We start from the raw sequence: 25,040 nt of genomic DNA on the forward strand, positions 1-25,040 counted from the left end.
TTAAACGTGGATGGCATGGGCATGCTTCTTGCACAATGGCTTATCCTTCTTGGAGTAGAATGGCTGACCTTCCAAATTCACATGGCATACCTAGAATTAATAATAAATACAATCAGGATTCATAAACCAACCAAACAACAACAACAAAACCAAAACCAAACAACCAAAACCACAAAAAACAAACCAAAACACAAAAACGAGAGAGAGAGAGAAAGATGGATGTGTTTATCAACTTCAACTTTATTTCTCTTCTGCCCACGCATTTCTTTGGCAGAAATGCATCTAATTTCCTGGATCAAAGTGCATGGCCTAGTAGTTTTCCTACTCAGTGTTGAGGTTAGGCTCTGGTTTGCACCAGCTCTTCTCTCTGTACCTTCTTGCCACTGCTGCCCACTGAATTCACTGGTTTTCCTTAAAATGAAGTCTGAGTACACAATCTTCTAGGCAGCTTTGGCATAGCCCAGCAGTGCTTGTGTAGACTGTCAAAGGATAGTGGCACAATCCAGCACCAGCAGCTAGCTCAGACTTTAAAACCTATGTTCTGATCTTTAATGCATGATTTTACAAAAGCTCTGGTTAGGTGCCATGCTCCCAGGAGCACCATCCTTCCATGGTACCATCAGATACTCATTCCTAGTAGTCCTTTTTTCTTGGTACAGGTGCTTATGTGATGAAGGAACAAGTCATTCAGACAGCTGGTATCACTGAAAAGCAGTTACCTCTTCTTACCAGCTTATTCTTCAACCGTTAGAGTTCCCTGACTGGCTGTGTTAAGTGCCAATGTTGACATAACAAAGCATGTGAGAATGCACGGCTGAGGCAGGGCAGCCCCGGTTTAGATCAGCTTAAACTGCTCTGGAATTGTACAGATACCTGCTCATAACAGAGCAACACCTCCTGCAAGGTCAGAGTTCACTAGAACCACTTAAGGAAGTCAACACATCAGAATGTGGGAACAATAAACGTTGTCCTTAATGCTTATGACAGGGTTAACACCAGCAAATGGTAACATCAGTGATGTGCTACTCCAAGCAGAAGGAAAATCACATGAAAGAATATGAGGTTTTGCATATTAGAAATGTCATATTAGTCATGTGTTTATCTGAGTTTGACTTAACCTACTGAAATATTTAGCTCTTTTACAAAAAAATGTGGTGGGAACTGCATTAACAAAACTAACACCTCCACTGAAAATTGTGTTGCTAGTTTAAATAAATGCATAAGAACACAATTAAATGAACAAGCAAAAAAAAAAAAAAACAAACCCAAAACTCAGAGGAAGATGTTTTTATAAGTGACAAATAACTGTCAGTTTGTGAAGGAAACTTGATGTCGTAGTATTCCTCTCTATGTTAGAATTTCAAAAATACTAAAATACTCACGGGACACTTTTACTGTCACTCACTTCTTCCATGTACCCTTGAGCTAGTTTAGCTTTAGATATTCATAAATATTTCTATTACTTTGTACTCCAACCTGAGTTTTGGAGTTCAACAAACATAAAAAATTGTCATTTTTTGATGTGTCCATCATACTATTTTTTATCTAATTAGAGGTTCTAGATATTATTACCTTAGGAATAATATGTTGTAGAGCAGCATAGATGTATTAGAACCATATGAAAAATACTGTTTATCACACATATTTTACTATTTTGTGTGCAGAGTGTGGGAATATGGCCACCCTACATAGCTTTATGCACACCACAGATTGATGAGTTTGACTAACTTCTGTAGTAATTACTATTCCTTCTCTCTAAACTGACTCCCATTTGCAAGTTTCTACAAGCACTCTGCATGAAAATACAAACTGCACTGCTTTGTAAGTAAAATGATGGCTATGCTGTTCAGTATAGCCTTAATTTATTTCAAATCCTGCTTTATCTTTATTTGGTAAACACTGGAAAGAATAACAGCAATAGTGGTATGTATTACTGTAGATACTCTCTAAACCTGGATGTTTTATTAGAAAGCACTCACTTATGATGGTCAAATTTAAGAATTCTAGTAAAGGTTTATGGAGGAGAAATTACTCCCATCCTTCTCCATCTGCGAGTAAAAAATTAAATTCAAGCCCTCTGCATCCTTCGACATATGTTAGTCATTCCTGCTTTCAGGTCTTGTGATGTTACTTCACAATTTGTGAGTATGAAGAAATGACCTAGTATTTGGAATAGAACCTACAGCACAAATGAAGCAGGTATCATGCCAAGTGTGTCCGAGAGCTTCAATGAATTTATCTCCAGCTTCAACAGGAAAATCACAGCCATGGCATTTTGTGCTGAACAAAGCAATGTAATCTAAAATAACACAAAAAGCAAAATTAGAACAAACTCCTAACATAATTGTGTTAAACCCAAGAGAAAGCTTCCAGTGGGTGAATTTTTTGATTGGTTTTGCTCAGTTTCCTACTACATTCACTGAAATAATCACTGAGACTTGCTTCTTTTCTTTTGTTATTTAAATACAAACTCAATGCAAAACCCCAGGTAAGCATGACAGTTGTCTTCACAAATACAGGAAACAAACAAAACATTCATCAAATTTGAAGTTGTTTCTTACTCCAGAGGTCCCTTCCAGCACCTACTATTATGTGATTAGTTTTAAATTAGCTTTAATGTGTGTGAAAGCTCTTCATCAGGACAAATATGGTCATACAAACCCACAATCTAATGACCCCGGACTACTACCCTAAGGCTGGTATAGAAGCATAGTTTAAGTTTCCGTGACTGGATTTATATTGTCTCTGCATTAAGAGAGAATGCTGTAGAAACCCCATACTGCTTGATTTCTTGGAATATCAAGTTTGGAAAGACCTGACATGAAAAATGATTAGCAGAAATTCTAAAGATATACAGAATTTGTAAGATTCATTAGAGGTTATGGCAAACTCTCCAATTTTCAAAAAGTAAGTGCCAAGTCAGTCATACTGTATGGTTTTCATTCTTTACTAAGAGTTACTATGATTTGTAAAATTTGATTTGTACAACCACGAGGAAGGAATGTCCAGAGCGAAGTAGGCCAGAAGCTCATTAAATGGACAAGGCAGGGCTTACAGAGGGAATATGACTTAAGCATTAACCTGCTTCCTGACCATGTGAGGCAACTCATTTGCATGCCAAGAAGTATTTATTAAACCATACTACCTTTTCCATAGTTTGGGAAAACGCGGCCTTTTCCTTTCTTAGTTGGCAAGAATCAGATTTATTTGCTGCAAAACTCAGAAAACAGAACTTGCACTACCATGTGTTGCACATCTGAGCAGGGCTCTCTTTGGTTGATCAGTTTTAGGGTGAGGTAGCAATATCAGAGCAACTTAGTAAAGATAATGTGGGCAGCAACTCACATATACTGTACTAGAACTCTAAAAGAAGAATTTTTCACTCCATAACCTAGATTTGTATTGAGCAGGATCTATCAAGAAAGCAGGGAGGACAGGGAAAAAATGTAGGGGGATAAATGGAAGGTAGATATAATAAAGGGGAAAAATGAGGTATGGCATTCTAGGACATAGAGACAAAAGACCAGCAGACTGCCAGTCATTCATGTAAAGTGGAATAAAATACAGGAGGAAAACAACTGTATATGTGGAGAGTGGACACAAAATCCATAACTGATTTTATTTTGTTCAGCTGCTTTATTCTTACGTTACTTCTATACTACAGGAAGCACATGATTATTGAACAGAATGATCCAGTTTGTCATACCTTTCTCACAGTAGGGTTCCCCATCCTCCATGTGAAAAAGACTATTCCCAAATGGCATCTTACAAGCAGCACAGACAAAGCAACTTGTGTGCCAAGTCTGTCTTAGGGCATGCATCACTTCCTGTAAAACAAAGAAACAACAATCTCCAGTAGAATAGTATGCCCTGAACCTACCTACTGGAGAATTAATGCAAGGCAGAGATGCTCTGCATTTTCCCCTTCTGTATCATCCAATTTCCCTTCTCAAAAGAAAGAAGTCTGACAGAAATAGGGGTTTTTTTTGGAAATAAAGAGGAAATAGGTCTGCAAAATTTCTAGAACAATGCATTTGCCAAAATGAAACAACATATTTCAGCCAGCTGTCTGTATCAACATGCCCAATCACTGTTGCAGAAGAGATTCTGCACAAAGATTCCGATTATTTTCTCCTTTGTTTTGACATGACTGGTGTGAATTCTTCAATGCAAGAGCATGTTTTTTAAAATAAATTTTAAAGAGCACTTTTTTTCCTGAAGACCAAGAAATGTGTGAAAGGGATAAATGATTTAAGCCTTATGTTTCAAAGGGCCAGCTGCATAACTGGTGTAAATTAATTTAACTTTAACTGTAGTGAAACAGCATTGATTTAGGCCAGGTGAGAATCTAGTTCCTATTTGATATCATTCCAATTATATACATAGACTCTGATTCTCTTTTCAAGACAATTTTTGATCTCCATTGACTATGACAGAAGGGACTGAAGTTCCCTACCATGCTTTTAGCCAGTGAATAGACAAAATTGTCTGTTTGCCGTGTATCTTATTAGAGAATCACTACTTGAGATTCATTAACTTCTGTTACTGTTTGCAAAACAGCTATCACTAACAAAAATGTTTGGATCCATTTATGAACCTCATTGAACTAAGAAGCTAAAAACAGATTGAGAAATCTTATTAATATAGAATAGAATAGAATCATAGAATCATAGAATATAGAATCAACCAGGTTGGAAGAGACCTCCAAGATCATCCAGTCCAACCTATCACCCAGCCCTAAGCAATCAACTAGACCATGGCACTAAGTGCCTCATCCAGTCTCCTCTTGAACGTCTCCAGCGATGGCGACTCCACCACCTCCCTGGGCAGCCCATTCCAATGGGCAATCACCCTCTCTGTGAAGAACTTCCTCCTAACATCCAGCCTATACCTCCCCCAGCACAACTTGAGACTGTGTCCTCTTGTTCTGCTGCTGGTTACCTGGGAGAAGAGACCAACCCCCACCTGCCTACAACCTCCCCTCAGGTAGTTGTAGACAGCAATGAGGTCACCCCTGAGCCTCCTCTTCTCCAGGCTAAACACCCCCAGCTCCCTCAGCCTCTCCTCATAGGGTTTGTGTTCCAGACCCCTCACCAGCTTCGTTGCCCTTCTCTGGACACGTTCTAGTACCTCAACATCTCTCTTAAATTGAGGAGCCCAGAACTGGACACAATACTCAAGGTGTGTATAAATAGAGGCAACTGGCATCTTTGTCATTTTCCTGACAAAAATCCATAATGGAGAACTGTGGCAGTGTCAATTAGGTAAGTTAAGTCAGTACTCTGCTGTAAAATTACTCCTACTGCTGCAGTAGCTAACAAGACTTGGTTGGAGCCAGAGCTTCACCAAGGTGTCTGATGCTGCGATCCCTAATTGGCAATTGCAGAGAAAAGCATCTAGTCTGTCAATAGCAGCATTTACACAGCTATGAGAAGGTGAAAGCTAAGCAATGTAAAACCAGTGTGGTACTCCTTGCTTGCCTATTTATGAGAATCATGCCAAGTTAGACCAGATGATCCTTGGGGTCCCTTCCAACCTAGTATTCTACAATTCTATGATTCACTAAAACTTCATCCATAAATACACTGCTAAAATTATCTTATGGCATTCCAACCTCATACCTATCTAAGATATATGTATGTAGAGCAAATTGATTTGTACCTAAGCATGAACACAGTAAGACAAAAATGGCATCTATTTTTGCCTTTCTGGAATTTAGATCACTGTATTTATTCTATATATTCTTAACTACAAGAAGTCAGCAGAACTCCACTTGGTAGCTGTGTTGCTACCTGCCAGTGCTGTGCATCAAGAGGAATAGTCCTCGTCCCAGGATCACTGACTTCTCCACTGAAATTTTAGACTAAGTCCTGTATAAGAACAAAATCACCAGTTTAAGTATCTTACTAAAAATATAAGGAAAACATGGATAAAAGTAACATAGTGTGTACTGGATAATAAAGAACTCAGTGAGATGGTAATTGGATTGCATATTCTATGAGCTGAATAAGGGACAGAAATATCCAAGATTTTGAATAGATAAAAATAATTATAAATTTTTTCTCATTCTGAAATAATCACAGGCTGGGAACTGTTATTAAAAAGGAGGAAATAATTAAGTATCCACATGCATTGCCAAAAGATTAAACTTTTTCACTAATTTGGCAAAGAAAGGGTTAAGCATGTTCTCTTACCCCCATGATCTTAGTGTGGCATCTGGCACAGGTTGGTGCAAAGAACTGTTCGTAACAGCGCTCACAGTACACACTATTCTGTTCTTCCACAAAGCACATATCAGCCAAGGATTTCTTGCAGTAAGCACAATTGAATTCTTCTGGGTGCCAAGAGCGACCCATAGCTACCAGGAAAGGACCCCTGTAAACAATTGTAATTATCTTATTTGTATTGCAAAAAGGATTGAATGACCCTGATTACAAACCCACTTTGCTAGACATTGCATACATGTATGACAGGCATTCTACTTGAACCATGAAGGTGCTTAAAATAAGATCCAGAAGCCTGAGCAGAAAGGGTTTGCTTCAGTGTCATTACTCAAACATGTTTCTAATTGGTTAAAACGTTTCATTATTGTTTAGTCATATACATTGGATTTACAGACAATTGTTGGAAAACCATCAACTGTTTTCATATCTACATAGCCAGAAGTGGTCTTTGTAAACAGCTACAAAGACAACAGCTGCAAAGAATAGAGCCAAGGTCTGTAACACAAAAGATAATACTACTGTTCGAAATCATCAAAACCCAGGCAAATTTCTAAACCACGGGCCCACAACTTAGAATAGCTCCTGCTGCCTTCTCACCTGACAGAGCACTGGCATGTTCTAGAAATGTCAGACTGACAACTCGTTGTTTGATCATATGGAAGACATATTAAAATTAATTGTGGTGATTTACTCTTGATTGTAATTAGAATATATAAAGGGCAGTTCCACATCACCAAACTAGCTCCTTTTAGTGGAAGAGACTGTCATTAAACATGGATTACTTAAAGTTGGTTAGCAGTCCACAGGGTAACAGTGGGCACCAGTCCAGCAGAATGCATTGGGAGAGGAGAATGGAAAAGCATGTGATGAATCACTGGCATTATCTTTCTCCAGATACAGAAGCAACAATTATATTTGGCTGTTCCAAAATGATGTGTCCTTCCTTTTCTCTCCATAATCCTATCCCCACCTCCCATGTCTCCCAAGGAAGTTGTACATATGCTGGTACCTTAGGACCAGAAGAAACTTGATTAAAAAACAAAGAGCACTTTGCCATTGAATCCAAGAAACAAACAGTTAGCATCTATAACTTTGCACTATACACAGTAAACCATACAATAGCAAAATGAGCTCTGGAAATGTTAAATTAATGAAGCAGAAAACAGACATCCCTGCTGGGTAATTTAACTGAGTCTTAGGCTCTGGTACTGTACATTCATGAACAATAACCAGTCTCTCTGATTATTTTTTTTTCCTGCTTCATCCCTTTTCAAAACCTCATGACCTTACCGAATTATGCTGTTACAGTGCCCACAGAGAGGAGTTCGGCTGCTGGCTGGAAAACGCTCAGCTCTCTGAACTGTTCCCCGGGCTATTGCCGGAGCCTTAGAAGAAGTTGACACTGGAGATGGATAAGCAGAAGTTGAGGCAGGAGATGGTCTTGGGGCGCCCATTGGTAAGATGTGCTTTGTGATAGTGGTGGTGGTTTTTCCCGGTGCAAATTTCTGAGAAAAGGAGTCATCTGTTACCCAGGGAGGGCGACTTGCAGGCTCAGTGTTGGCAGGGGTGTAGGAATGAACTGGTGCTGGTGCTGGTGCTGGTGCTGGTGCTGTTTTAAGTATCCCAAAAGAAACCAAGAAGCACTTTAAAGTCTTTTCTCCTTATAGCAAAACAGCAACACTTAGCAAAGGGTACTCCATGACACACACAAAAAATAAAAGCTTCAGATGGCAATTATGGTCTGTCCCATTACTGCTCATTAATTCTGGACTGAAGCCAAAGGTATCAGCACAATCACTGAATTTTAATCCACATGCATTACAGAAGTCATTGCCTACTGGCTTTTAGAGATTTTATGGAGATCATTTTCAAGGGCATATTTTTGGGTTTTTTGGTGTTTTCTTTAGTAGGAATGGATACGACAATTCTGTGATAATTTCAAATACTGCCATGTAATCTGACATGTTTTACGACAGGTTAAAAATAGACCAGATGTCATAGTGAAGTTCTGGATGGAATTCCCTGTAATTTCAATAAGAAGTTATGCTTAAATTCATTAAAATGCAGTGTTTTCCACAGATGTCACTGTTATCTATCCTTTGTAGATTTTACTCCTAAGTTTCTGAATAAAAACAGGCTCACACAGGGGACAGAGATACAGAGCACTGGAAGCAATATTGAGAGAGCCAATTCAGCTCAAATGAGCAGTAAGACTAAGCCAACAGCACTTAGAGGAAGGCCAGACTTGTGGTTATGACTGATCTCAGTTCAGTTCTTGGCTCTGCCACAGACTTCCTGTATAACTTTGAGCAGAGCAAAGTATCTCTGTGCCTCAGTTCCCATGTATAAAATAGAAATATTATATTTCCTTTCTTCCACCCTTTGATTGTCATAAAATCTTCACTGCAGACAGCCTCTGTGTTTGCATGCACCAGGCTCTAATCTTGGGTGGAGCTTTATCACATAAAAATAAGCAGAAGCTAGAGCCTGCACACACTGACAAGTTTTCCCATTGCCCTGCTCTTTTCAAAACATCAGATCTTGCATTGTGTAGGACTGAAGTCATTGCCCAAGAAACAGCCTCACTTTGCCAAGTACAGGAGCACTAAAAGCAGTTTTTCCTTCACTGGGAAAATAAAGGGAATGATTGTTTGTTTCTGTGAGGAAGAACAGAAGCTTGGAGATTGGAAGTGTTTTGCCTGAACAATAGACCAAGCAAACTTGGGAACATAAGTCAGTTCTCCTGCAGCCTAGGCAAGCACTCTGCATAGTAGTTCCCAGTGCCAATAAAATGATGACCAAATAAATTTACAATTTTAAGGGGCTTCTCAGGCAAGAAGAGTATTCCAAATGTCCCATGGATCTTTCTGAATAAATGGTGAGAAGACTGTGTTCTACATAATACTCCTTAGCCTACTTCCTCCCAAACAGAATTACATACACTGATTACTGGGAATTGCAGGTGCTTAAATTGCATATATATCAATCCACCAATCACCCTAGTCATCTCTAATTTTTCTCTTCTTGTTGAGTTCAAAGTTGAATCTAATGCACCTCTTTGATAAAACTTTCTTACGCTTCAGCATCACCAAGTTTTTGCTTCATAAAACTGTATCCACCTTAGCTTAAGGCTTTTTTTTTTTTTTTAACTTGGGAATGGTGAACAATGTTTAAAGATTGCAGAACAGAGTTTATATGCAATCCCTTTAAATCCTAAGGCTGTTGCTTTTTATGTATTACAGTATTAAGCCAGGCAAAATTAGAAGACAATATTTAATCTCTAAATGGTGAGTTCAAAAGGCTCCCACCTACAAGGCTCTCTAATTAAATAAGGTGACTTCTAGCTCGCTCAGTTCTGTGAAAGGATTCTCCCTCCCCCAAGAGCCAATTCTTGTTCACGCAAAGTACAGTAGTGTATCCCACGGAAGGCATAACAAAATGGTTAGATCTCCAAACCCAGAGTTCCAGAAGTGAAGAACAAATGCAGTCCAGGTACCATCTTTAGGATATCTTTTTCTATGATTATCTTAAGTAAATACATCTTACAACCTCTTATGTTTTCTTCTTTGTCTGTCTTAATCTCACAATGTTGGTGTTGAATTTTTTCAGTTTGCTTACTCCAACTAATGTAGACAGCATATAATTTATCTGGGTTCATAGTAACCTAGACTCATTTGAAGGATGAACACTGGGAAAGGTCTTTGTTTTTCGGTGTCTCTATCTTCTTCTTCTTTTTTTTTTTCACTTGCTGTGGCAAAATATATCTTTTTTTTCCCAGTTGCTGAAAGATATCAGGGGTATCTATGCTGGGTGTTTGCAACTGCTCTGAGTCCTCTCTTTTCAGCCATTATCATTTACTTTTGCAGGTTGCACTTATTACAACATATTTCCCCCCTGTGAACAGGCTGGCATTACTATTGATTTAAAATAGTGTCATTGCAATGCAGTAGAAAGGTTTCAGTACCCTTGAGATTTTAGCTATTGTTATTAAGAGGGAATTATTATAGCTATATCCCTAAGCTTATCTGAAAAAACTTTCTTGTCTTACTAGCTACTACCATAAATTCACCTTGCTTGTTTATGTATTTCAAAGTCTTCCATCATAAATGCAGCAGATAAAAGGTGCTGTTTGCTGGTAAAAAGTACTAAGATTCAGTATACCAGGGAACAGATTCTCAAAATAATTCAGTATTGTATGAACTGTTCAAAACCAAATAGTCTCAATAATTCAGTAACCCAAACTCTATCACCTTGTTTCTCGCCACCCTCAGACTCTCTTAGAGTAAAACAGAAGGAATAAGAAGATTGTTATCCTGACAGAATTCAGGATAAGAGTTCTCCTTTAACAGTGGTTGGAACAAGACAGTTCCTTGATTCTGAGGACTTTAGAATTCTCCCCCCTCAGCTCTTCATTTATCATCAATGGATATTTTTCTCAATGAAAAAATGGTGTTTTACCAAAGATTCATTTAGTATAGACCTATACAGACTCAAATGCTTTAGTCTTACCTACTAGCTCATACTATGAAAATTATTTATTAAAAAAAAAAAAGGGGTGGGGAGAACTCATAATTGTTATTCCTAATAATAGTTTTCCACTAACAAATGTAATTCATAATCCCAACTTATTTGGCTTGTTCTGTACTTAGCAGCTGTATCCCTGAAGCCCAAAATTTTGCTGTATACTGTTTCAGTACATAGCATATGGCAAAAAAAAAGTAAATAAGGCAACAAGTCCCTTCTTATTCAGAAGAATTAAAACCAAAAATTGACATGTATCCTGCTGGTTTAGTACTGATGGTGCTTAGGATTCAATGAAAATTTTAATGAGATCTGTGGGAATCTTTCTATTTCATAGATTCATAAAATGGTTTGGGTTGGAAGAGACCTTAAAGATCATCTAGTTCCAACCTCCCTGACATCATCAGGGACACCTTTCACTAGAATGGATTGCTCAAGGCTTCATCCAGCTTGGCCTTGAAGACCTCCAGGGAGGAAGCATCCACAATCTCCCTGGGCAGCCTGCTCCAGCGTCTCACCACCCTCACTGTAAAGAATTTCTTCCTAATATCCAGACTAAATTTACCCTCCATTCCTTCTTGCCCATGTTAAAAGTCCCTTCCCACCTTTCTGTAGGTCCCTTTCAGGTACTGGAAGACCACTGTAAGGTGTCCCCAGAGCCTTTCTCCAGGCTGAACAGCCCCAACTCTAGCAGCTTGTCCCCACAGGCAAGCTGCTCCAGCCCCCGATCATCTTTGTGGCCTTCCTCTGGATCTGCTCCAGTAGTTTGATGTCCTAAAAGAGCAGATCAGGCCTTCACACATGAGCACTTTTACATACATGAGTAATCCTCTTTGGTCTTACTGACTTAAAAGGAAAGATCTGCTTTCGTTTAGGTATCAAGTTACTTCGTAGTTTGAGTTGCTTGGAATCCATGAAGGCACTATTCTGGTCTAGGAAAAACTCCACGAAAGGCACACACAACTATTTCCTGCCATCTAGTGGACAAGAGAAGAACCTGCGCTCTTAAAAAAGGGTTCTGAAATTTACGAGAGAAGGGTAAAGAAAATAGTTCAGTTTTCTCTAGAGGAAAAAACCCAAAATTTTTAAGAGCAGAAAATTCCCACCAGAGTTACTTTAGCCAAAGCAGTAGTTTTTTTCTGTTTCAAAGCTTAGACTTACCAATACTCCTACCTGAGCCAGATAACAATACAGGATCAGTGTAAACAAGATTTAGCCCCATTTTTTTTTCAGTCTGAGACAGGATAAAATAGTCTTGTAAGCCCTTTTAGTGATTGATTCAGGTTTCTGGATATTGCATGTATGACACTGTGGGTAGGTCTTTCAATCTGTAAACTGCTGGCCTGCCCACATTTTTAAGAGAGGCAAGTGTTCTCAATCCCATAAACAGTGAGGCCCAGCATAAAGACATTCCTCTTCTAAATCCTGCTCTGAAAACTCTAATGGTGATCGCCATTGTTTTAGCCTTTTCACGCAGTGGATTTACAAAAATAGAAGTCAAAGAATTATTTGCTAAAGTGAGAGTGCAGTCATTGCAAAAGCCTGAGGTTGCACTTCAGAGTGAAGGAAAAGATGTATTTTGTGATCTCCTATGTCACTATTTGAGAACAGCTGGTCTTCTCAGATTGAGGTTGCATTTTACACTGCAGGAGAGAATTTATACACATTGACAAAATTGAGCGGGGAGGTTTTCTAACTGTCACGGTGGTTTGTTTCAAAGTACTATTGGTCTTCCCTAACAGTGACAGGAAATGCTGTTTCCTCCATTTCTTGCAAAGTGACAACTACCTATTTGCTCAGGACTACAACTGCAACTGTTCCTAAAGCTACTTATGTTCCAAAACCAGTATGAAATGCTACTGCATCAAATATATAGAACTTTAAAAGGTACCAAAACAACAACAAACAAACAACAAACAGCCAACCCAAACCAAACTGAATAAAATCTTTGTCTGTAATCTTCTGTATCTGAGTCCCTTTGGGGTTCAATTACAAAGGTATTTTAGGATCCTTTATTTCCTATTTCCAACTCCTAAATGACACAGGGAGACTTATCTCTTCTTTCACTGCCAATTTTAATGCTATTTCAATTTTGTCTTTGTAATACATCACGTTAGATATTCTGAATTTTCTCCTGTCATCTAGAGTATATTATATCCTTGCAGCACCTGCAAAATAAAGAGTTTTCCACAGGTGGGCAGACAACATATAGCTTGTTGTACATATGGTGACAGAGAACATAGTTTCTGTACTGGCTATTTTAAGCCTTTATTGGGAGGCACTGAGGCTCAAAACTGGCAAAACAAGGAATTGCAAAGAAGATGCCCAACACAGGAGAAAACAAAAGCTTTGTCTCTTATTCCAAGTCTAATTCAACACCCAGCTTTTTCTTTAACAGATACAACTATTCATTGGATATAGCTACAGATTTATTTCTATGGCAGGATTGTATATTGAGAACTGGAGCCTATAATTCCCCCAAATACATGGTGCTTAGTATCTGTCAGTGTTATTTAGGAGATATTTTGACTTGCTATGGTTTACTCTGTTCTGCATTATGGAAATAAATCCTCTCTCTTTATCTTTCCCTCTTTTGCAAGACAAAAAAAACCCCAAACTTTCTCACTGAAGGGAAATATCTGCTGACACACTTAACAAAATGCAAAAATACTGAAATCTTTATTTACTTTGGGACCCTTAAATGGCTCATGATAACTCTGAACTAGCTTTTTTCCACCTTTATATCTCAAATATAAAGATTATTAATCTGTCTGTCTACTTTATGTCTAAGCTAAGTTTCTGCATTGGTTTCATTTCAGTAACTCCAGGAATACATCATCACAGAAGACTGTTAGAGTTTAAGACCATTAGAATTCTTGGCCTTTACATATTTAGTTGACTGTCAAGATATAAATCAACTTTTAAATTCTCTTGCTAAGATCAGAACAAACTTAATTTGAAACAGAACTGCATTTAGACTCATATTGCTGCCTCACTTAATTTGTTCATTTTAAAGGTTCACATTATGGTCATCAATGGTTTTAGAAGTTCACTCCATTTGTAACACATTAATACAAAGTGAATTAAAATAACATCAAGGAGTATATTTTCCACATGAATGAATAACCAAATGTATTCCTTTGGTGACTGAGTCTGTGGCGAATGGAAGAATAGCATTATGAAGTACTTTAATAGATCATTCTTGATTTCAAATATAAGTCTGAGTTTGAGATATGGTCTTATATATTTTGCAAATGTATCCTACTCAAGCTACCTTCACATATCTCCTTCCTGAGCTGTGTATTCTTAAGCTGTTTTATAATTTCTGAAGTGTCATTGAGTTTGTAACTGGGCATACTGAGTTATTTTCCAAATGTATTTCTTGTGAAAAATCATTTTTATTACAGACTTTTCCCTTTCTTTTATTTTTTCCCCCAACTTGCTCCATATTTTCACTCCAAAGCAAAATACAAATACAACATAATCCTTTATCTTCTGATTATCTGAAGCAAAACTAGCAACTAGCAGCCTTTGGTTCCATGTATATAAATCTTTCCTGCCATGTGTGTCCCCTGTTGCAAAATGTGCATTTTTTGACTTCTCTTTTTTTCCTAAAAGAAATGCACATGCATTTCTTATCTGAATCCTTTCAGTACTTTGAAGTCACCTTACCTGGCTGGTAGACAGAGGGCTTTATGCTGGCAGTAGTAACAACTCTCTGTTTTGAAGCAGCAGAAGCAGTAGGACTTTCACTGTAGCTTCCAGAAACTGGCAATGGTGTGTATGACTGGCTTGTGTTTCTAAAAGCAAAACAAAGGCATCAGCAATTTTATAAACAGCAAAAGTTACTGATTATGAAATACCAGATTGGCAGCTTCTGAAGCGCTCCAAGAAGAACTGTCCTTGAGAGCTACAGAGAGAATAACGTGAGATTTGTTAGTCTTTATTATTGCTAAGAAAGGCTGGGACAATTCTTTGGAAGAAAAACTAACTGAATAAGAATTTTAAATAGTGGCAAGTTGCTCTTGTTGGCACAGAAAATAGCTTACTGCAGCAATGTGAGAAACTTACTGAAGAAATTAATTTTAACGAGGGATCTGATTTCAGGAACATACTACAAAGTTTTTGTTTTCTGTCTCTCCACAAACAAATAGGCCTCTTCTTGTCTAAGATTTTCAGTGAGGGACATCTCACCGACTTAAAACAAGATACTAGCTCAGCACAATTACTACTGCTATGAACACTAATTACTGTTTATAAGCATTGTACTCATTTCAAGAAGTCTGTAGTGACCTTAAAAAAACATTTCCAAAACTAACATCTCCCTGTTTAGACTGAAACCACAATTTACATTAAGTTTTCTAATGCTCAGATTCAAATAAGCCAAAAGCACATGAGATGTGATGTTATGATGCAGTCCCTGTATTCCTAGATTAAAAACATTTGCTCAGGATTCCAAGCATCAAGCAGAATTAGCTTTCCTGTCTTTTATGGCTCAGATGGTGATTCTCAGTTTGATTATAGTAACACATTGAAATATATGCCTCTTCTCTTTGCCTGTTGCTTAGGATGATTCTGTTTGTAGTGGGTTTGCTTCATAAAGCATTTAAAGGGCAGTAGAAACAAAGCATGAGGGACAGAATAAAGAAGTACAAGGAAGGGAAGTCACAGATAGAGAGATGTGTGCAGTAATAAAAACCATTCACTATTGAACATTCTTCTTACCCTGAAAACAGTTTTACATTCTTTTCCCCTTCACTTGCACTACCTGAGACTTTGCCTACAGGAAAACATTTGTCAGCATAAGAAAAGAAGTGTCAGACCATTGGTACATCTTGACTTGTACTTTCCTTCAACAGTGGAAATAGATGCCAGCTGGAGAGAACATGTTATAATTTTTACATCTGGTAAACCCAGCAAATTCCTTGCAGTACAGGTAAAAAACATCCTGACAATGTAAACTTTAGATTTCTAATTTTGAACAAAATAAGGGTACCCTCACAACACAACTTTTGGTGGCTTTGACAGTGCTTCTACTATAGATCCAATCCCCACAGCATTGCTCCTCAGACTAATTTATTTTGTCTGTTTAGTTAGACCTAGAAACATAGCTATTGGTACTATGACTATAGCTAATTACTTCTGTTCGTAGTCTAGGGCTCAGGGCTGTATTTGGGTGCACTATACCATGAGTGAACAGGACTCTCCAAAATAAAATATTTTAGTGGGTTTGTATTTAATGTAAATTTCGTTGTGAACTGTGCTGCCATTTTGTAACCACCAAAGCTATTATTAGCACAGTAACACTTTCTACTTTCCATTCTAACCATTTATTTCCGGTTGATACCTCTTCATCTGTAGTGAATAAGAATGCACTGTGCTCACAGTCACTGGAGAAAGGATCATTGCTCCTACTGTAACACAGACACAGAGTTGTACATTTCAGGCACACTGGCTTCACACACAGCTTTTAAAATGCCATCAGGTCCTTGTTTAAAACCTACCACTCAAGATAAACTAGAAATAAAACCAGTAAAACATACTTACCTTTAAAAGATCAGTGATTACAATGTGGATTAAAAGATTTTAAATCATGTATCATATAGCCTTAATCTGAAAATGGCATACACTCAGGAAGATCTGCTCCCAGATGTGCAGGTCCACTGGAAGAAAGACTCATTCGAAGTTCTCAATGCACAAAATACATAAAGAAGTTCTGAGCCATATTTGTGATAAAAATGGTTATCAAGTTTCAAATGTTTACCAAAGTTAATAGCATGATAAAACCACGCTACTAGATTTTTTGGAAATTAAGTTGAAAAAACCCCAAACCAATACATCCAGAACTCCCCATATTCGTAGTACCAAAATCATGGCAAAATTAAAAGAAGTCAGTTACTGAACTCTTTTACAAGTATATGATGCATATTAAATACAGTAAGGAAGATAAAAAGGCTTGTCAAAGAGAAATAAAGTGTTACATTACATCATTAAGGGGTTTAGTGAAGTTAAAAGATTTATCAGAATTTCTGCTGAAGAAAAGGAAATAGCATGTGATTAAAAGAGGAAAGGAAGGAAAAGAAAAACAAAGAAAGGAAGAATAAAAAGATGTCCTAAGGAGCAAAGATGCTTTAATGGAACAGGAAGCAATTGCATCTCAAAAAGCAGTGAAAGCACCCTTACTGAATTTATCTGTAGCAGCCAATGGCATGTGACAGGCAGCAAATTAAATACTTGCTCTGGTAACTATTAGTTGTCAGAAAGAGTAAATATTTTTAAGCAGATGATTTTCATGTTAACACTTCACTAGACACCTACTAGCAGCCATAAACTGGTTTGTTAAGTGCTTTCAAGGTAGAGTAGCTGCACAAAGCATTTTTATACCTCTTCTTTGACTGGTAGCTGATGGAGGTGGAAGAATGTCGGTTGAAACTAAAATGAGACAAAAATTGTATTTGAAAAAAAAATGCCAAGAAGATTGGGATGTCTTGTCCTACATTCAATTTCATTATGAATAAGAGGTGCTCTTAAGTGCTAAAGCAAACAACATCTGAATAGTTATACAAGATCAATATTACGTTATATTTTGCTTATTTAAGCTAGGAATCTGTGGTACCTGGATAATGGTAACAAATAAATGAGCTGAGTATATTGCCCAGCAAGTCTCATCCAGTTTTGCTCATTCTTTAATTGTAAGATTCTAACTCAACGACTGGACTGTTTGCTTTTACATTCACTCTTTATTTGTATTAGCACAAAAAAGAATACATATGAGTTTCTTTTGTCAGTGTCATAAGCTTAAGTTGCATCAAATCTTAAACCTTGAATGAACCAAAGCCCAAAGGTCAGTTAAGTTTCCTAGCTTATGAGGCAATTGGGACAACCCCACAGAAAAGACTGGATGGATGCAGTTCAAGCAACAACATCAAGGCAACACGTTCAACTCTTCCCTTGTCAGTACCATTCTACTGTTCATTTATTAAACAGAGTCTTAGGTAAACTGGTATTTTTTTTCCTTGCCTTCGGACAACAGTGTCATTACAGAACATAAATGCATGTAAATGCAGAAAGTACTTTAAAGCCTGCACAATGTGTGACCCAAGAAACATGAAGGTTCAGAATGAACACAGGCTCTGTTTAAATGCAGAGGAGTGCTGTGCTACATGGCTTCAATTACACCTCACAGGAGCACAGCCGCCATTTGCAAGAATTACCAGAGGCTTCTCATATGCCAGCTATTTTCCTAGCTTCTGAAGAAGAGTTTTTCTTCCCTTTAGCACAGACACAGTGCTTGGATTAAAATTCTAGGATCACAGAAACTACACCTTCCTTTCAGAACCATAATGGTAACTTGTTGCACCATTCTCGCATTTTGGTATTCCCATGGTGCTCTCTCACTGGCTGCCTTGCTTTTAGCCTCCTGATGGAATAAGCACAAAGAGCTTCACAGGTTATTTAAAACAGTCCTGTTATGTTTTCTTCTTTGTAAGTAAGACTGTAAGTGAAAAAGAAAGATAACATTGCCGATTTAAACATCAGAGGATGTTAATTGCTTACTTCAAACTATTCCTCTTTAGGAACATTATAAGATTTTATTCATGTTAGTTGTTATGCAATATGGCCTTGCTCACAAAAGCAGAATCACTGCAGAACTGGATCTACCAAAGTTTAGAATCAGATTTAAATAAAGACATTAATGACGAAATCCTGCATTTTCTTGGTGGACCTGTTTAAGGTACCTAGAAAGAAAAAAACTCCAATAAACACTGGAATAAAGATGGTAAAACCTCAGCCCCTTTCTATCAGAGCATGTTTTACAAGATGGGGACACTGCTGTAACTCAGGTCATCCATATTTTATTTGGAACTGAAATTACGTTAAATACTGCTGCAATGCTCCAATGGTATATGTCAAGCTGAAACTCCTAATACACTGCTTACTTTCTGAATGAAAACAATCAGATGCTCAAAAAATCGAATTATAAATTAATTTAGAAACCACTTTTAGTCCCTTATTTTAGAATAGACTGGCTATAATACATGACAGTTTAAAAAAACAAACATGGAAGTAGTGCACACAGATAAAGAACCTATTTCAGCTTCAACACAGCCCTTCAAAAGCAGATCTCCTCCAAAAACTGAGTTTGGTTTTTGTACCCAATTACCAAGGAAGCAATTTTTTACAGATCCTACAGATTTCTGATTTGCCTTCATGTCCCATGGCTTGATGAATTGATGAACTTCCAAGAGAGGTATTAGCTAAGACAATAATATTTGCTTGCTGGCAATAGCTTGAAGCATGTATCATTATGATACCTGTGTCATCCACTGGAAAGCAAGATTTTACGGCAGAAGCATATAATGCTGATGTGCTGTAGATCTTACATATTTGATTTAAATAATTGTCATGTACAAGCAACAGGTCTTAGTACTCAGATTAAAACATTGTTTTCTGAAATGGGTAGTTGTTATTCATAGATTAACAGAGTCTTTCAGGGGGCAAGAGACATTAGGAGGTCTCGCAGCCAACCTCCTACTGAAAGCAAGGCAAGGGCTGAGGCCAAACGAGGTTGTTCCATCCAGTGTCTTGAAAACCTTCAAGAATGGAGATGCAGGCAAACTGATCCTTTCAAAGGGTAAAAATGGTCCATGCCAATTTAATGCAGGAGAAAAAAGCATTTGATTTGGAAGTATATTTGAATGTCTCAAGGTGATCTTGTTATTCTCAGTATTCATGAAAATTGTGATTCACACCCATTAAGTCCATACTGATACACAATTACAAATGAATGTATAGCTAAGGTCTCACACTGCTTCCTTTCTCCCTAATAAATGAATGTGAAATTAAAGTAAAACACATAAAGACTCAGTCAAGAAATCATATTATATTAGCTTTAAGATAGCCATGCAAGTAGTATCAGAAAATAATGGCTATTTTTATATTAATTTATTAGCTTCTCATATGTAAATCATACATAGTTGTTTCTTAACTATCATTTCCAATACAGCAATGAAAACATACCCTTTGGAATAAATCTGCTTTTCCATAAATGAGCTAACAAAAGCTATCTGCATTTAAATCTTGCACCTAAAGCTATGCCAGCAGTTCTCAATCTGTCCCAAGCAACTGTTACACTCAGTTCCTGAAGTATTGTATGTGGCTACCAATGTGAAGAGTGCCTGCTTTGGGAATCAGAAGGTCTATCCATATTTCTGTGATTAATATAAATGAACGATGAGCTTCTTAAATTAATAGCCTCCAGTTAAAAATAAGTATGCATGCACAAATTATTATGTTGTGAAAACATGCCTTCTGCCTACTTGGGCAGTCTTATTATAAAGATTTTCTATGATGATGAACTGTCTCTGAAAGGCTTGTAGAGATTTACCACTTTTATAACTGCTTTTAAAGCTCACAGTGCCAGGATTCACAAGGGCTTCCCAAAGTTTTTAGATTACTCAAGTACGGTCTTATAACTCAAGAAGTGAATCTGTGATTTTATCTTTCTGAATTCCTCCAACATTGCTCATTAAATCAAAGTCTTTCATAATGTGTTTTTCTTGAATGGGAAAAACAAAAGCCTTTTATGACGTCAAGGCTAACCTCAATGAAATCTGCATATATTTCAGAAATAAAAAGTCATACAGGCAGTATTGTTATGCGTGAGCTGTGGCCAGCAGGACTGGGGATGTAATTCCGCTCCTATACTCGGCACTGGTGAGGCCTCACCTCAAGTACTGTATGCAGTTCTGGGTCCCTCACTTCAGGACGGATATTGAGGTGCTGGAGCAGGTCCAGAGGAGATTAACGAGATGGATGAAGGGACTGGAGGGAAAGCCTTATGAGGAGAGGCTGAGGGAGCTGGGGTTGTTTAGCCTGGAGAAGAGGAGACTCAGGGGGGGCCTTATCACACTCTACAACTATCTGAAGGGAAGTTGTAGTAAGGTGGGGGTTGGGCTCTTCTCCCAGGCAACTTGTGACAAGACGAGAGGGCATGGCCTGAAGCTGCACCAGGGGAGGTTTAGGATGGATGTTAGGAAGCACTTCCTCATGGAAAGGGCAATTTGACACTGCTCAGAGAGGTGGTGGAGTCAGTGTCCCTGGAGGTGTTTAAGGAAAGATTGGATATGGCACATAGTGAAATGGTCTAGTCAATGTGGTGGCGTTAGGTCATAGGCTGGACTTGATCTCAGAGGTCTATTCCAGCCTCAATAACTCTGATTCTGCAATTATGTAAAATTCTCCCTGAAGCTAATAGAATACCAAGGAAATTTCTGTTGCAGGTATGTAAAAATAAACCTCTCACAGCAAGATTTATATGGGTCCAATGATAAAAATTTATAAAACATGAATAAATGTCCTCTGTCTGGACAGAGTAATCACCAAGGCTTCAATTTAATTTCATGTTCTGTCCGATGGATATATTTAATTCCTCAGTTGAGAGAAAGAGTAAAACTGAGTTTTTTCTGCAGCTCAGAATAAGTAGATTTTGCATGCCAGCATTTAATCAAACTCAAATATGCACAGTTATTGTTGCTTAGGAAACAAGGGACTTTCCCAGGCTATAAGCAGCTTTTAACTGTTGCCTACAACAACTATGTAGGACCCTCTGCTCACAGTGATACTTCATAGTAACACAAACTGGATGAAATGGTACTAGTGGCATTTAAGAACCTAATCATACCGCAGGACTGAATGAAAAAGCAGTGTAAGAATTACTTGTGAAACGCTAGTATCACAAGTACTATCCCAAGTAACAAAAGAGAGGAGCAGAGGAAATGCCCCCCAGGTTTAAACAGGGTAATAGGAACCATCTCTTCACCAAAAGGGCTGTCAAGCACTGGAACAGGCTGCCTGGGGAAGGAGCAGAATCACCACTGCTGGACATATTTAAAGGACATGTAGATGTGATGCTCAGGGATGTAGTTTAGTGGTAGACTTGGCAGTGCTGGTTTGATGGTTGGACTTCACGATCTTAAAGATCTTTTGCAGCCTAAAAAATTCTATGATTAAGATAAGAGAGACATGGATAATTATAATTTCAATTGTATTGCTGATTCAGTTTCTCATTATTTCTGAAGATTGTGTTTTTAAAAATTAATCTTAAAATCTACTGCTTTCTCCCCAGTTAGTTTTGACAAAGTGTTAATGAAAGCCATGAAAAGGCTCAGCAGTGAAGCAGTATAGCAGCTCTCTTCTTTTCTGGTAATAGATGCTACCTATGCTATCTGGTCTTTCATTAGTCATGATTAAGAGCACAATAAAAGAAGGCGTGCCATTCCTGTGATCCTGTGTTTTCACCAAGAAAAAAAACCAACCAAAGTCTGTCCTTCTCACCCAGTATCACTAAACAGTTATTATCACTTTTAGATGGCAAAAAGTACGTGTTTCCTAGCTCAGTTCTAATGTGAAAGCAAGAAGGCTATTCTTTTCAACACATGATTCTTTTCAACAGTCCCTGCCAAGCCAATTTCTTAAGAAGCTGAAAACCTTAAGTCAGAGAGAGTAATACAGAATAAAACCAAATTAAGTAAAAAGAAGAGAGCTTTACAGATATACCTAGACTGAGATGAGATAGCAGATGAAATAGTGGAAGCTGCTAATGACATGTTCTTGGGCCCATGGAAAGGCTTAGGCTGTGAATGAGAGCTGGGGACTGCAAGCACTCTGCAGAAGACACAGTAAAAGCATGAAAGCATGTACAAAATAATTTAACAGGGACAAAAACGGTGACATCAGAATCAAGGTTTGTCAGACTTCAGATATAGGAGGACTGCTGCATAGTTACCAGGAACAGGTTTTCTGTAATATACATCTGCAGACTTAAAGAATAGCACAACCAAGCACATTCCTATGGAACACAAAGCAAAATGCACACATATGGAAAAATCCCAAACCAAGATTCTACTGGTAATTAAGACAGACAGTATTTCAGGACAGGACTTTTATCAATGACACGTTTTTATCTGCAAGATCTGAAGATGTTTGAGTGTCAATTCAAGCTAAAGTTTTTAATATCCAAGCAGTACCAACCAAAAGATTCTCCTATTTAAAACACAAGTCATTGCCACTGTTTATTTAGTAGAGGCATTTATTTTTGAAGCATGTATTAGATAATCAATTTTCTTCATATTACAGTTTCAACTGATGGATAAAGATTACTTAACGTCTATCATTATTTCACGTGAAAGTGAAACAGCACAGTTCTGAATTACAGGATAATACCTTATTCAAACCTCCTCTGCTGACTGGACGATTGATTTTCTTGTACTGGAATAAAAACACTGGAATCCGGTAGGTCACAGTTAGGTAAAATCAAGCTCTAGGGAGAATCTAAGTATTTGGTGTAGTTTAAGTAAACTAGAAAAAAATTAGCAAGAAATAGGTCCAAATGAACATTTCCTATTCCATTTACACAAATCTATGATATGACAGACAGCATATTTGGTCTCAATTTTTAAAGGTAGTTTATATTACTGGAAGTGTATTTTTCCCTGGATTTTTAACACATGCTAAAATAGAGACCTGTTAGGAATATTCTGGTAGCAACAAAACGAAGTAAAAAGAGTAATACACACCAAAGGAATTCTTACTATCTCCAGAATTACTGTAATGCGACAGCAGTATAAATCCCACGTTTTTTCAGACTGACAACTTTTAACATAAAACTGTAACTTCTGTTGTACTGCAAGTGTTATGAATGCACATCTCCTTGAAACTTACCTTAGCTCCATAGCTAAATCTTGTTAGAGAATAAAGAGTAAATATATCTAATAGAAATTCACTGACCATAAAGAACAAGTCAATCACCAAATAGGTGGTTTTCTTGACCTTGTCAAGAAAACCACCATTGTCACCATTGTCCACCATTTTTAAATTGACATCTGCTATGACATGGTAAGCTCAATCACATGAGTAAATGACATTTTATAATTTTCCATGTCACATTATACTGCAGAAACATTATTAGAAGACCCTTCATCCAAGCACTGTAACTATTATGAGGAGTTTCAGTTTTATTACACGTTATGATAAAACATTTCTAATTTTAACCCCAGACTTGCTTTCTGAAAATGTAAGCTGTATTGCAGATTTATAGATACATTTATTTCAGGGCAGTTTTATTCTGCAAATGAACAATGTACTTAAAAAAAAAAAAAAGAAAAAAAACCCTACACCAAAATATATAAAAACATATAAAATAGGTTAGAGCTTTTACATACTACATTCTTCAGTTAAGAATGTGTATGCAGCATTTACAGAGCCATACAAAGGTGTATATGTGAAAGGATAAAGCAATGAAGCATTACCTTTGGAAGGAGGATGAGAAGGACTCTTGCACTACTGAAGTAGTTGCTGGTGGTGTCATCATACTGGTTGTAATTTGAGCAGCAGTAGCAGGCTGAGGTGCTGAAGCATGTGGTACAGGAGTAGAAGCAGAACTGGTAGACACTGGAGCATGCTCAACAGGGGTACTAATTAGAGTTAAAATTAAACAAGAAGCATCTTAAGAAGGTGCGTATTTAAATGTAGAGCATAAAAACCTACTATGTTTGAACCTGCAAACATAGTAGCAGGCTGTGTTATAGAAGGAAAAGCACAATTATGTAAAGAAAAAAAGATACTTGTTAGGCCTTTTCAGCTGTGCAGTTAAGACTGCAGTTAAGTTTTGGTCTTGCATGACTGAAATTTATCCCAGGTGTTACACAGCATCTAAGTCCTGCTCCCACCAAAGCCAGTGGTAGGAAACATGGCATGCAATACTTAAATGGTTACAAAGAGCCTGCCAGAAACTCTTTAAGCTTGGATAAATTTCAACAAATATTTGCTCCTGGAGCTGAAGTCTGTGTTAGGAGTAAAGTTTAATTAGATGAAGAAAAGCAATTTAAAGGATATTATTGTAGTCCTCTATCAGCAGGCTTCCTGCAGGTTCCAGTAGTATGGAAATCAAGTCAGCATAGTTTTGTGTTGGGTTTAATCAGTGTTGTTCAATACAGATAATGGGGAGATGTTTAAAATCAGTCCTTTCATCTCTGACCTAAATTCACCTTTCCTTACACTGCCAACCCAGCAAACAATAAGATGGCTTTTTACACACTGGACAGTATGCAAAACACAAAGGGAAAATGTAGCATAAAATTTTACTACACCAGTTTTAAAATTGAGTGATGAGTGTGAGTCGTTATCCTTATGCCCTTCTTGTGCTATTGTGGCACAGATAACAAAGTACAGAGAAATAGTAATGCTTAATTAATTTGACTGGAAAATAGATTAATTGAAATTAATATCCTTGTA

The 25,040-nt window shown here is 37.6% G+C and overlaps 1 protein-coding gene across 1 annotated transcript; it reads right to left on the bottom strand.

Annotated features, from left to right (window-relative positions):
- On the bottom strand, positions 1-23,615 carry LOC128968295 (LIM domain-binding protein 3-like). The gene is made up of 9 exons (XM_054382707.1): positions 23,469-23,615; positions 18,071-18,165; positions 17,130-17,177; positions 14,418-14,545; positions 7,515-7,833; positions 6,195-6,375; positions 3,707-3,827; positions 2,184-2,299; positions 1-90 (listed from the first exon to the last, which is right to left on the bottom strand). Exons 1-9 carry the CDS (start codon positions 23,613-23,615, stop codon positions 1-3), a joined length of 1,245 nt encoding a protein of 414 aa, XP_054238682.1.
- Between the last annotated feature and the right edge of the window lie 1,425 nt (positions 23,616-25,040).

The sequence above is a fragment of the Indicator indicator genome, chromosome 7 (assembly GCF_027791375.1).
Source record: "Indicator indicator isolate 239-I01 chromosome 7, UM_Iind_1.1, whole genome shotgun sequence".
Lineage (NCBI taxonomy): Eukaryota > Metazoa > Chordata > Aves > Piciformes > Indicatoridae > Indicator > Indicator indicator.

Bases quoted from the DNA above. Each gene is read 5' to 3' on its own strand.
- LOC128968295 (XM_054382707.1), bottom strand. From the start codon at position 23,615: ATGGTGGACAATGGTGACAATGGTGGTTTTCTTGACAAGGTCAAGAAA. The intron at 18,166-23,468 runs GTAAGTTTCAAG...TTATTCCATCAG, and splicing joins GATTTAGCTATGGAGCTAAG to GAGGCTAAAAGCAAGGCAGC. The intron at 17,178-18,070 runs GTGTAGTTTCTG...GTCTCATTTTAG, and splicing joins ATTATGGTTCTGAAAGGAAG to TTTCAACCGACATTCTTCCA.